Genomic DNA, 14883 nt, shown 5'->3' on the forward strand with positions numbered 1-14883 from the left:
AAAAGCAAGATCTACCTACAATCAAGGACTCGACAGTGAGCTCGAAGAACCGTAGCAAAAACTCTTCAGATATTGCCACAAACTTTTTCACTTTATTTTTCTTCTGCTCTTTTGTCTCTATTTGCATGTGTATCGTGGGTGCATCGTCTATCCGTAGGCATTAACTGAATTAGAGTTTAAGTTTAATAAATTTCAACTTTTCTTCTTTAAACCCAAGAAAGCCTGTTTGTGCTGGTTTCATTGCTTTATAATTGGAAAGCAGTGAGCAAGGATTCACCAAGGGGGAGCTAAAAACAGTGTTTAAAATTAAACCGTTATGGTAAGACCAGGTGAAGGCTGAGACAGACCCCTAGATACTTTTCTTACTGGGTCATAACACGAGCTTTGAGTTGGTGCCTGTCTTTTCAAATCCAGAAACGATTTAAGACTTAAACAGCCAGCTACATTCAAAATCTTGTCCTCAACATAACTTGATATGGAGATGCATTCGAAAAACTTGGAGTTGAGCTCCTTTCAAACACAGTATGACTTTTGTTTAGTTTATGTATGACAGATAATTATTCCTGAAAGCAGTTGGCAGCTTTTCAAAATCCAAAAAATCCCAATCAAGGTTTCCATGGATGTTTAGGGATCTGTAATTGTTCAAATTGCGTAGCCTGCTGGATTATTAGCTCCTGTAATCATGAGAAAAAACTATACAAAGAGGAAAGATTTTATTCACTCATAAGATGTGAGAGTCACTGGCAAGCCAGCATTTACTGTCCATCCCTAATTCCCCTCGAGAAGGTGGTGGTGAGTTGCTATCTTAAACCTCTGTAGTCCATGTGGTGAAGGTACTCTAGGTAGGTAGGACCATCCACGATTTTGGCCCAGTGACTACAAAACAATGGAGATATACTTCCAAGTCAGGATGGTACATGACTTGGAGGGGAAACTTGCAGGTGGTGGTGTTCCCTAACACCTGCTGCCCTGTGCTTTGAGGCAGTAGGAGTTGCAAGGCTTTTAAAGTATTGTACAAAAGAACAGTTTACCTATCAGAAAGGTGACATTTTCTTGGAGCAGCTCATAGAAACATAGAAAATAGGAGCAGGAGTTTACCATTCGGCCCTTTGGGCCTGCTCCGCCATTCAAAGAATATCATGGCTGATCGTCTAATTCAGTACCCCGTTCCCGCTACCTCCCCATATCCCTTGATCCCTTTGGCATTAATATATCTATCTCCTTCTTGAATATATTTAATGACTTGGCCTCCAGTGCCTTCTGCGGTAGAGAATTCCACAGGTTCACCATCCTCTGAGTGAAGAAATTTCTCCTCATCTCAGATCCGAATGGCATACCCCATATCTTGAGACTGTGACACCTGGTTCTGGGCTCCCCAGCCATCGGGAACATCCTCCCTGCATCTAGCCTGTCAAGTCCTGTTAGAATTTTATAGGTTTCTATGAGATCCCCTCTCATTCTTCTAAACTCTAGTAAATATAGGCCTAGTCGACCCAATCTCTCCTCATACGTCAATCCTGCCATCCCAGGAATCAGCATAGTAAATCTTCTTTGCACTCCCTCCATGGCAAGAACATCCTTCCTCAGTTAAGGAGACCAAAACTGCAAACAATAGTCCAGATGTTGTCTCACCAAGGCCCTGTATAGCTGCAGTAAGACATCCTTGCTCCTGTACTCAAATCCTCTTGCAATGAAGGCCAACGTACCATTCGCCTTCCTAACTGCTTGCTGCACCTGAATGCTCGCTTTCAGCGACTGGTGTACAAGGACACCCAGGTCATGTTGCACCTCCCCCTTTCCCAATCTATCACCATTCAGATAACAATCTGCCTTTCTGTTTTTATAACCAAAGTAAATATCTGTTTTATCCACGTTATACTGCATCTGCCATGCATTTGCTCACTCACCCAACTTGTCCAAATCACATTGGAGCATCTTTGCATCCTCCTCACAGCTCACATTCCCCCCAGCTTTGTGTTGTTCGCAAACCTGGAAATGTTACATTTAGTTCCCTCACCCAAGTCATTAATATATGTTGTGAATCGCTGCGGACCAAGCGCTAATCCCTGTGGTACCCCACTAGTCACTGCCTGCCACCCGGAAAAAGACCAGTTTATTCCTATTCTGTGTTTCCTGTCTGCCAACCAATTCTCAATCCATGCCAGTATATTACCCCCAATCCCATGTGCTTTAATTTTGCACACTAACCTCTTATGTGGGACCTTATCTAAAGCCTTCTGAAAATCCAAATACACCATATCCACTGGTTCTCCCTTATCTATTCTAGTTACATCCTCAAAACACTCCAGCAGATTTGTTAAGCATGATTTCCCTTTCATAAATCCATGCCGACTTTGTCCAATCCCGTTTATGCTTTCCAGGTGTTCAGCTATCACATCCTTCATAATAGACTCTAGCATTTTCCCCACTACTGATGTAAGGCTAACTGGTCTGTAATTCCCTGTTTTTTTCTCTCCCTCCTTTTTTAAATAGTGGGGTTATATTTGGCACCCTCCAATCTGTAGGAACTGCTCCAGGGTCTATAGAATTTTGGAAGATGACCACCAATGCATCCACTATTTCCAGGATCACTTCCTTTAGTACTCTGGGATGTAGATTATCAGGCCTTGGGGATTTGTCAGCCTTTAACCCCATTAATTTCCCTAACACTATTTTTTTTTTTTACTAATACTGATTTTCCTTCCGTTTCTCCCTCTCATTAGACCTTTGGTTCCCTAACATTTCTGGGAGGTTATTTGTGTCCACCTTTGTGAAGACAGAACCAAAGTATGTGTTTAATTGTTCTACCATTTCTTTGCTCTCCATTACAATTTCCCTTGTTTCTGACTGTAAGGGACCTACATTTGCCTTCACTAATCTTTTTCTCTTCACATATTTATATAAGATTTCACAGTCAGTTTTTATGGTCCCAAGTTTGCTCTCATGCTCTATTTTCCCCCGCTTAATCAACCTCTTTGTCCTCCTTTGCTGAATTCTAAACTACTCCCAATCCTCAGACTTGCTGCTTTTTCTGACAACTTTATATGCCTCCTCTTTGGATCTAATATTATCCCTAATTTATTTTGTATGCCACGGTTGAGCCACCTTTCTGGTTTTATTTTTGCGTCAGACAGGAATGAATAATTGTTGTAATTCATGCATACGTACTTTAAATATTATCCATTGCCTATCCACTGTCAACCCTTTTAGTAAGGTTCCCCAATCTACCATAGCCAACTCGCGCCTCATACCTTCATAGTTTACTTTATTTAGATTCAGGACCCTAGTTTCGGACTCAACTCTCTCACTCTCCATCTTAACGAAGAATTCTATCATGTTATGGTTACTCCTCCACAAGGACTCCGCACAACAAGATTGTTAATTAATTCTTTCTCATTGCACAATACCCAGTCTAGGATAGCCTGTTCTCGAGTTGGTTCCTCAACGTATTAGTCTAAAAAACCATCATGTACACACTCCAGGAAATCCTCCTCCACAGTATTATTGCTAATTTGGTTTGACCAATCTATATGTAGGTTAAAGGCACCCATAATTACAGTTGTACCGTTATTGCATGAATCTCTAATTTCCTGTTTAATGCCATCCCTTACATCTCCACTACTGTTTGGGGGCCTCTCGACAACCCCAACGTTTTCTGCCCCTTGGTGTTTTAGCTCCACCCATACAGATTCCACATCATGATTTTTCGAGCCAATATCCTTCCTCACTATTGGATTGATTTCCTCCTTTACTAACAACGCTACCCCACATCCTTTCCCTCTTTACCTGTCCTCTCTAAATATTGAATGCCCCTGGATGTTCAGTTCCCATCCTTGGTCACCCTGCAGCCATGTCTCCGTAATCTCAACTATATCTTAACTGTTTATATCAGGGACGGCACAGTGGTTAGTACCACAGTCTCACAGCTACAGCAACCCAGGTTCAATTCTGGGTACTGCCTGTGCGGAGTTTGCAAATTCTCCCTGTGACCGTGTGGGTTTTCGCCGGGTGCTCCTGTTTCCTCCCACAGCCAAAGACTTGCAGGTTGATAGGTAAATTGGCCATTGTAAATTGCACCTAGTGTAGGTAGGTGGTAGGGAATATGGGGATTACTGCAGGGTTAGTAAAAATGGGTGGTTGTTGGTCGGCACAGACTTGGTGGGCCGAAGGGCCTGTTTCAGTGCTGTATCTCTAAATAAAAAATAAAAATATCTATTTGCACTGTTAATTCAGCTACCTTATTGCGAATGCGCCGCACATTAAGACACAATGCCTTTAGACTTGTCTTTTTAACATGGTTCGACATTTTTGCTTTATTTTGCACTATGGCCCCATTTGTTTCTCACCCTGGTTTCCTCTGCCTTCCACTTTTGCTTCTTGCCTTTCTGTCTTTCATTTCTATCCTTGTTTCCCCCTCCTCAGTCTACCTGCTCAGATTTCCATCCCCCTGCCATTCTAGTTTAAACCCTCCCCGACAGCACTAGCAAACACCACCCACTCCCTCCCCACCCCACCCCACCCCAAGGAAATTGGTCCCGGTCCTGCCCAGATGCAACCCGTCCAGCTTGTACTGGTCCCACCTTCCCCAGAACCGGTCCCAATGTCCCAGAAATCTGAATCCCTCCAGCCACATATTCATCTGATATATCCTGCTATTTCTGCTCTCGCTAGCACGTGACACAGGTAGTAATCCTGAGATTATTACCTTTGAGGTTCTACTTTTTAATTTACGTCCTAACTCCCTATATTCAGCTTGTAGGACCTCATCCCTTTTTTAAAATCTATGTCGTTGGTACCGATATGTACCACGACAATTGGCTGCTTGCCCTCCCCCCTCAGAATGCCTTGCAGCCGCTCAGAAACATCCTTGACCCTAGCACCAGGGAGGCAACAAACCATCCTGGAGTCTCTTTTGCAGCTGCAGAAAGGCCTGTCTGTTCCCCTTATGATTGAATCCCTCATCACTACAGCCCTCTGAGGCGAGAAGTCTCACCTCCAAGTGCTGCCTGCTCTCAGTCCCAGCAGCGCCACTGGGAGTGGTGGCCATTGCTGGGACTGCATCCAGCGAGAGGAGCAGCAATGGAGGAGGCCCCAAAATTAAGGCAAGTGTGTGGTGGGGGGGGGGGGGGGGGGGGCGGGGGGTGGACAGGGCTCTAGTGGGGGTCTTGTGCTGTGGCAGGGGTGCGGGGCCTCTGTTGGGCACAGGGTGTTCCTTCAGGAGGGCCCCCAGCCCACACAGATGCCGCCAGGTTTTACTGGGCGGTCTCCTGAGATCCTGAGCTGCCCGTCCGACGCTGGCAATATACCAGTGGCAGAGGGAGGAAGTTAAGTGGCAGTTAATTGGCCACTTAAAGACCTCAATAGGTCTGGGTGGGTGACCATTTGTCACCTTTCCCCCTGCTCATAAAATTGCAGCCTGAGTGGAAAGGCAATGGGAACGGCACCCCCTGCCTCCCACCCAATTTTATGCCCCCCCACCCCGCCTCCAGCCTGCTCCCACAGGGACCATAAAATTCCAGCCTAGGTGTGTGCTTGCATCTGTAAAATAAGGTGGCAAAAAAAAAAAATCCAAACTAAAGAAAGGTAGAAAAGATCCAAAAATATCAACATACTTCAAGTTTTACTAAAATCTTCTGAAAATAAAAATCTAATTTAGATCACATTCAACAAAATGTGGTTATTTTTAAAGAATAGCAAGTGAGATTTAAAAATTGGACAAGAGTTATTCTTAAAAGGGAAATATTTTGAAGTTACTTAAACTTATCCTTTTAGGTAGCAAACTGATACGGTGATGCAATTAAAGTTAAAATAAGTAACTGCATTTCAATAAATGGCACACAATTATGATGCCTAACATCGACTAAAGTGGATAAAGGAGCAAATTAATTTTTTGGCAACTAGAGTTTAAATAAGCACAAAATATCTTTGAGACTAAAGCTAATATGAGGAAACAATTATTAGAAACAAGATAAATTTAAACGTACTAGTCAGTGGCCCACAACTTTAAGGCTAGATGTTGGAAATTTAAACCAAATGAAATCTTAAGTCATCATTTAAGCAGATGCTTTATACCTCACTGTTTAAATGAAAGTTTGGAAGCAAAAAAGACTAGACTAAAATTGGGACAAAATTTCTCCTGAAGATTAAAACTCAAGTTTCAGAGATGACACATGCTTTAATTTGAAATAGTTCTAATCAGTTGTCAGTATTAATATAGGTGATATATAGTGAGCTTCCTCACCGGGTTGCAGTCCTCAATCCGACAGAGCTGTTCTGCAGTACATCGTTCAAGCACTGGCTCAATAATTTCAAATGGCACACCACCTACTTCATGAATAGCTTGGGGAATGGAGAGGAGAAAGAATAAAAATTGAGATAATCAAGATTTTAATCGACATATAAGCACTTGACAGTAAAGATTGCCTATAACTGCTTCAGTTACAAAATAAAGTTGACACGTCAACCATTTCTTCTGCTTTAGTAAACTTGCAGTTAATTGTTTTGGAATGTGAAAAAAATGGCAATTAGCTTCTTTGAAGTCAACACGCCACCAAACAGAAGTTTTAAATATTTTCATCAACATGCAATTAACATTTTGCTGGTGCATAATACCGAGGTATGCTAGGTTGGGTATTAGTCATTCAGCTGTAAGACTGTAAGAAGGTGGGGCCTTAAGGATGTCCTGTCAGTCAATTACAGCGCAACACTGTCCAAAAATTGCAAATATGTGGTCATTTATTTTCCCGATTGTATTGTGTGTACAGAGAGAGGAAAAGGTACAAGTTTAAAAAAACACCCACGATAAAGTGTTACATAATTTGCACCTTCTCCTGTGGCATCTATTTAAAAAACAATGAAAAGTTATATTTTCCCAATTCCTTACAATCAATGTTGTTCTGGAGGACTCGAATGCACTGTTCATAGAGAGACATCATTTTCAAAATGTTTGTTGTTTTAGAGCCAGAGTACACTTGCATTTTACAGTTCGATCTCCGACCAGTAAACTCCACTGTGTTTTCAGAAATATTGGATACTGCTGCTGATACAAAAGGAGAAAAAACAATTTTCACTTTCATAGACAAGAAAATTACTTTTCATTAACTAAAGTTGGGAATTAGAAACAAAAATGGGCTATTCATCCCCTTGAGCCTGTGCCACCATTCAATTAGAATCTTCCATTCAACCTGTGCCAAGCTATTTGAAAGTGGTGTCCAATTTAATCACAGACACCACCTTTTCCCCATAACCCTGCAAATTAGTTCTCAAGTACATATCCAACTGCCCGTTAACAGTTCCGATGGAATCCAATTCCACCGCCCTTTCCAGGTAGTACATTCCAGATCCTAACAACCCGATGTGAATAAATCTCTCCATTCTCCTTCTAGTGCTTTTGCCAATAATTTTAAATCTATGATCGCTGGTTACCAACTCACTTGCCAGCGGAAACAGTTTTTTTTCCCTACATGCTGTAGCGCACCCCTTATAATTTTGAATAGTTCTATTAGGTCTCCGTTAAAGTTCTTTGCTCCAAGGAAAACAATCCCAGCTTCTCCAGCCTCTGCACATAATTGAAATCCATCATCTGTGGTATCGTCCTGGTAAACTCCCTCCATAACCTCCAAGGCCTTGACATCCTTCCTGAAATTCAGTACCAGAATTATAAACAACACTCCAGCTGAAGCCTAAACAGAGACTTAAAGGTTTACCACAACTTCCTTGTTTTTGTAATCAATGCTCCTATTTACAAGCCAAGTATCGCATGTGCTTTCTTAAATTGTTTTCTTAACTTGCCCTGCCAGCTTCAGAGATTCCAAACATGCACCTCCCAGATGCCTCTGTTCTCACAACCATCTAGATTACACAGCATCGCCAGGTTCCTTCTCCCACTTATCCACATTAAATGGTGCCTGCCATGCGTCTGCTCATTTCACCAGTCTATGTCCTCCTGAAGTCTGCTACTATCCTCCACACTACATTGCAAAGTTTTAAATTATCTGCAAACCTCAAAATTGTACTCCCCCATACCCAAGTCCAGGTCATTTCTATAAAAGAAAAGCACTGGTCCTCATACTGACACCACTGTACACTTCTCTCCTGTCAGTAAACCGTCCATTCACCATTACTCTCTGCCTCCTACCCCTTAGCCAATGTTGCATCTAAGCTACCACAGTTCCTTTAATATCATATGCTTCTATTTTCCAAATTAGTCCACAATGAGGAACTTTGCGCAGTGCCTTTTAAAAGTTAATGTACTCCATTACCTTCACCATCCCTCGCTTATTCTGTTAAGAGACTCAATCAAGTTAGTCAGACATGATTTGACTTCAACAAATCCATGTTGGCTAAATTTTATTAATCCATGTTTCTCCAAATGAGAATTTATTTTATCCATGACAATGGTCTCTGGTGGTTTTCTCATCACAGGCACAAGAACAATTGGCCTATAGTTTCCCAGGTTTATCCCCCTCCCTTTTGAACAAGGTCTAACAGCTGAAAACTTCCAATATCTCTACTTTCCCCTCATCTACCCTGACATTATCTTCATCTTCTTGAATGATGACAGAAGCAAAGTATTCACTCATTCAGTAGTTCGGTCATGCTCTCTACCTTTACAAGAGTTTCTTTATTTTGTCTATCAGCCCCACCATTCCTTTAACTATCATTCAACATGATTATACAAGATTTTTGGGTTCCCTTTTATGTTACCTGCTTTTCTTTTCTCATACTCTTTTCCCTTCTTATATGAGTTTTCAATGACCATTCTCTGAACCTGGCACATCTCATAAACCTTTTTTATTTTACTTCTGTTTCTTTTGTCATTAAGGGAGATCTAGCTTTGGGTGCCCCATCTTTCCACCTTATAGGAACACGCTTGGGTGGTAACTGATCTATTTCTGCCTGGAAGACCTGCCATTGCTCATTTATCATATTTTTGTCCAATCTTTGGTCCAGTCCACCTGTGCTAGATCCCTTCTCAAATCACTGAAATTGTCTCTCTTTCAGTTGGGTATTTACACTGTTCATATTCATTGTCCCTGTCCATAACTATTGAAACCTAATTATATTATGATCACTATTACCCAAATATTCTCCCATTAAAACACACTCCACTTGCCCTATGTCATTCCCCAGAATGAGATCTAGTGCTGCTTCATTCCTTGTTGAGCTATAATAACGATTTGAAAAATTCTCCTATATAACTTTTAGGAATTTTACACCCTCCTTACCCTTTTCACTGTTTTTGCCCAGTCTATAACTGCTTTATTATTTTCACATTTCTTTGAAATTTACCACCAGATTTGATCCTCAATCTCCTTCTCACTATTTGGGAGTCTATAGTAAACACCCAGCAAAGCAGCAGCACTTTTTCCTGTTACTTAACTCAATTTAAATAGATTCAATCTTTGAACCTGCTAGTATATCATCCCTCTGTAGAACTGTAATTATCCTTAAATCAATACTACTGCCCCCACCCCTTTTTTCCCCTCCTTTATCCCTTCTGAATATGTTGTAGCCAGGAATGTTTAGCTCACATTCCCGCCCATGTTTAAGTCAGCTTTTCATTATCGCCATTAACTAAGTTGCTTGAGTTTTTTGATGAGGCAACAGCGAGGGTTGATATGGTGTACATGGACTTTCAAAAGGGATTTGATAAAGAGCCACATAACAGACTAGTTAGCAAAGTCAAAGTCCATGGAAAAAAAGGGACAGTAGCAGCTTGGATACAAAATTGGCTAAGTGCAGGAAACAAAGAGTAGTCGTGAAGGTTTGTTTCTTGGACTGGAGGAAGGTATACAGTGGGGTTCCCTAGGGATCAGTGTTGGGACCCCTGCTTTATTTTATCTACATTAATGATCTAGACTTGGGTGTACAGGACACAATTTCAAATTTTGTAGATGACAAAACTGGGAAGTATTGTGAACTGTGAGGAGGATAGTGATAAACTTCAGTGGACATAGACAGGATGTGGAATGGGTGGCAAGTGACAATGAAATTTAATGCAGAGAAGTGTGAAGTGATGCATTTTGGTAGGAAGAACAAGGAGAGGCAATATAAATTAAAGGGTACGATTCTAAAGGGGATGCAGGAACAGAGTGACCTGGGGATATAGGTGCACAAATCATTGAAAGTTGGGAAAGCGGTTAATAAAGCATATGGAATCCGGGGCTTCATAAGCAAGGGCAGAGAGGATCAAGGAAGTTATGATAAACTTGAATGAAACACTGGTTCGGCCTCAGCTGATGAATTGCATCCAGTTCTGGGGTCGACACTTTGGGAAGATTTACTTGCTTGATCTGCTCATCCCTGTGCCAATTAGCATGTGGAATAAATCACTCAACAAATTGCCATTTTAAAAGTCCTCACTTCGTTCCCAGCTCATTGTTCCCATGTGGCTCAGTTGGTAATTCACCCTTTGAGTCACAAACCTGTTTCAACCAGTCTGTTAGCTCCTAGTTACACAATACCTTATGAGCAATGGCCTGTAACCTACTTGCAATTGACTTACTTAATTGAAACACTGCAGGTTTGAAGAAGTTTCTTACTTTTCACCTAGTTATTGCACAGAACTCTTTAATGTTATAGTTACATAATCCTGTCACTTTCTCAAAAGGGACAGCTATGAACTAAAGTGAACTGGAGCAATTATGAACTGCAAAATGAACTGATGAACTAAACTCCAAAAAACACAGTTGCTGCAGATAAGATGGAGTAAGAGGTTAGGTGACGGGCAAAATAAAGGAAAATCCCAAGGCATTTTATAAGAATATTAAGGGCAAGAGGATAACGAGGGAAAGAGTAGGGCCCATTAAGGACCAAAGTCGCATCGGTGTGTGGAGCCGGAGGACGTAGGTGATGTTTTGAATGATTACTTTTCATCTGTGTTCACTATGGAGAAGGATGATGTAGGTGTAGAGATCAAGGAGGGGGATTGTGATATACTTAAACAAATTAGCATTGAAAGGGAGGTGGTATTAGTGGTTTTAGTAGACTTAAAAGTGGATAATTCCCCAGGCCCAGATGAGATGTATTCCAGGCTGCTATGTGAGGCAAGGGAGGAGATAGCAGAGGCTCCGACACAAATTTTCAAATCCTCTCTGGCCACAGCACAGTGGCGCAGTGGTTAGTACTGCAGCCTCACAGCTCCAGCGACCCGGGTTCAATTCTGGATACTGCCTGTGCGGAGTTTGCAAGTTCTCCCTGTGACCGCGTGGGTTTTCGCCGGGTACTCCGGTTTCCTCCCACAGCCAAAGACTTGCAGGTTGGTAGGTAAATTGGCCATTATAAATTGCCCCTAGTATAGGTTGAGTAAAGGCGGGGATGGGGTAGGAATATGGGATTAATGTAGGATTAGTATAAATGGGTGGTTGATGGTCGGCACAGACTCGGTGGGCCGAAGGGCCTGGTTCAGTGCTGTATCAATAAATAAAAACAAAAAAATAAAAACCAGGAGAAGTGCCAGAGGACTTGAGGACAGCAAATATGCTACCATTATTCAAGAAGGGTAGTAGGGATAAACCAGGTAATTACAGGCCAGTGAGTCTAACATCAGTGGTAGGGAAACTATTGGAAAAAATTCAGAGGGACAGGATTAATCTCCACTTGGAGAGGCAGGGATTAATCAGGGCTAGTCAACATGGTTTTGTCAGGAGGAGATCATGTCTAACAAATTTGAGTGAATTTTTTGAGGAGTGAAGATGACGGTAAAGCAGTTGATATAGTCTACATGGACTTCATTAAGGCTTTTGATAAGGTCCCACATGGGAGATTGGTTAAGAAGGTATGAGCCCATGAGATCCAATTTGGCAAATTGGATCCAAAATTGGCTTAGGGGCAGGAGGCAGTCAGTGATGGTCGATGGTTGTTTTTGCGAGTGGAAGCCTGTGACAAGTGGTGTACCACAAGGATCAGTGCTGGGACCCTTGCTGTTTGTGGTGTACATTAATGATTTAGACGTGAATATAGGAGGTATGATCAGTAAGTTCGCAGATGACATGAAAATTAGTGGTGTCATAAATAGTGAGGAGGAAAGCCTTAGATTACAGGACGATATAGATGGGCTGGTAAGATGGGCAGGGCAGTGGCAAATGGGATTTAATCCTGAGAAGTGTGAGGTGATGCATTTTGGGAGGACTAACAAGACAAGGGAATATACAATGGATGGTAGGACCCTAGGAAGTAGAGGGTCAGAGGGACCTTGGTGTACTTGTCCATAGTTGATTGAAGGCAGCAGCACAAGTAGGCACAGAATATAACAGCAGGGAGGTTATGATGGAGCTGTATGAAACGGTAGTTAGGCCACAGCTGGAGTACTGTGTACAGTTCTAGGCACCACATTATAGGAAGGATGTGATTGCACTGGAGAGGGTGCAGAGGAGATTCACCAGGATGTTGCCTGGGCTGGAGCATTTCAGCTATGAAGAGAGACTGGATAGGCTAGGGCTGTTTTCCTTAGAGCAGAAAAGACTGAGGGGGGTCCTGATTGAGGTATACAAAATTATGAGGGGCATAGATAGGAAGAAATATTTTCCCTTAGCAGAGGTGTCAATAACCAGGGGACACAGATTTAAGGTAAGGGGCAGAAGGTTTAGAGGAGATTTAAGGAAAAATGTTTTCACCCAGAGGGTGGTTGGAATCTGGAACACACTGACTGAAGAGATGGTAGAGGCAGGAACCCTCACAACATTTAAGAAGTATTTAGATGAGCATTTGAAATGCCATAGCATACAAAGCTACGGGCCAAGTGCTGGAAAATGGGATTAGAATAGATAGGCTTGGTGGCCAGCATGGACACGGGCCGAAGGGCCTGTTTCTGTGCTGTATAACTTTATGACTCTCCTATACTGCAAATATAGATAGGGACTGTAGGAGACTAAACCCATCATCATGTATGGACTAGTCCTGGGGAAGGCACATGGAAATGTTAAATAGCCCATTCAATGCTAAATGTTTCCTAGCTCCAAGAATTGAGTTAACAAAAGGCCTTCACAGACAGGGAAACTCCGGATTCAAAGCCAAGATAGTAGGTGGGACGTAACACCACTTTGTCAAGATAAGCCACATTCAAACCCTACTGTGCAACAATGGCCCAACTTTCAAATACATTATTTGAACACACCAGGAGAGAGCATCTGTACTCACCTAAGCAAAACCAAACCTGATAAGGTTTTTTCTTTTAAAAAAAAGACTTCGCCGAAAGAGAGGACAGAAAGCCAGCCTGGAAGTGGAGAAATCCATTCCTGCCAAGACTACCACCCTGCCTGCAACATCTTTAAGCCACAGAGACAGAGCCACTGTGAGGTGACCTTAAACTCCCCACCTGAGAAATCCTAACAGGCTTCTCACCACCAACTTTGACACTCTTAACCAGAGGAGTCTGCAGTACTTCAGTGAACCAAGAAAAGGAACACCAGGCTTGCACCGCAAATTTTCTCCCAGAAAACCAAGTGAACTCTTTTCACAATAATCAGACTTAAATGCATGCTATCCTGTAATCTCTATTGCTTCTTGTGTGTGCACACGTGTGAGTGGGTGAGGTTGCAATTTTTGGGGGGGATTTTTGAATAAATAATTTATCTATCTTTTAATCCCATGAGAAAACATGTTGTTTGTCTGTTTATTTGACCTCTAAAACACTGAGACTAAAACTGTATTTTTTAAAACAAACCACCATCTACGGTCAGTTGATAGGTGAAAAGTTGAAGTCATCCACACCATCTGCCCATTGTTCGTAACAATCCTTACTTACAGCTTGACGTGGCCAGAGTGTTGACATTATACAAGCATTTAAGCTCAAACCATTTATACCTGGCTTCAATTGCTTTCTCATAAGCAGTTCTTATTGCAATAACCATCACCTTCAAGACTTCTGAGCCTGACAAAAATATCCAGCAAGATCACTTAAAATACACATTAAATAATCAAAAAAGAAATGAGTGAGTTGCTGATCCCAAATCATGAGAAAGTTCAGAATGGAGGCCAGATGCCTCGCTGTGGGGAGAGGTTAAGGTACAATGCTTAGTACAGTATCACTGGGTTTCTCTGACACACTCTCAGATACCAAGCTATTGGTTTTGGTGAAAAACATTCTCTAGCCAAGTCTTCAAAGCTAAGTAACATGAGATGCTGGAGAGATTCCCATGAATGAAAAATAAAAGCTACAGAAAATGGAAAAATACAGACTAAAATGTTTTGTGATTTACTTACATTTCTTGATAGGGGATGTAGGTGGACTATCAGAAGGCATATCAGTAACATCTGGTAGAAACTTAGGCAATGGGATATCTAATAAGGTATTAATATCAATTTTCCCCTGTAGAACACAAAAGAAACCAAGTAAAATAAATTTTAACTGGTTTGTTCTTTTATTAACATAATAAAATGATGAGAAAATTATTTAAATGAAGAGCACACAGAACATTTTATATTGTTTCCTAAACTCACCGCTATATGAAAACTGACATGTAGCACTTCAGTGAAAATAAAGGGGCAGTTGCATATTCAACTTAGTTACTGTTATGGTTTGATGAGAGGGAATATTAAAGACAACAACAGATATCAAGGATAGCACAAGTGACCTAATGGAAAGCTGGTGAACATTATGCTATCCAGCATCTAAATTACTTGATCCTGAAGTGCATATTGAATCCTAGAAATTATAGCATGCAGGGCTGTTAACCAGCCCATTTTGTCTGGTGCTATTTCTTCACCTCAGTGGCAAACTCTAATTCCATTTCCCTGTCATGTCCTTAAATGTTGTTCTATTTCAAAAGCTTTTCCAATTTGTTTTTAAAATGATAGTATACTTTATGGTTCAAAGCCACTTTACGGTAAAGTACTGCACCTTCTAATAAATCCATGTATGGAAAAATACAAGGTTGCCTT

The 14883-nt window shown here is 41.5% G+C and overlaps 1 protein-coding gene across 1 annotated transcript in view; it reads right to left on the reverse strand.

Annotated features, from left to right (window-relative positions):
- The window catches only part of eloal (elongin A, like), a 122508-nt gene that overhangs the window by 12778 nt on the left and 94847 nt on the right, over positions 1-14883 (reverse strand). Inside the window, exons 5-7 of the mRNA XM_068028469.1 lie at positions 14206-14311; positions 6884-7039; positions 6242-6339 (exon numbers count right to left, since the gene is read on the reverse strand). Of these exons, the coding sequence (XP_067884570.1) occupies positions 6242-6339; positions 6884-7039; positions 14206-14311 (360 nt within the window). The remainder of the gene's footprint in view (positions 1-6241; positions 6340-6883; positions 7040-14205; positions 14312-14883) is intronic.

Source organism: Heterodontus francisci, chromosome 3 (genome assembly GCF_036365525.1).
Source record: "Heterodontus francisci isolate sHetFra1 chromosome 3, sHetFra1.hap1, whole genome shotgun sequence".
In the NCBI taxonomy this organism is placed as follows: Eukaryota; Metazoa; Chordata; class Chondrichthyes; order Heterodontiformes; family Heterodontidae; genus Heterodontus; species Heterodontus francisci.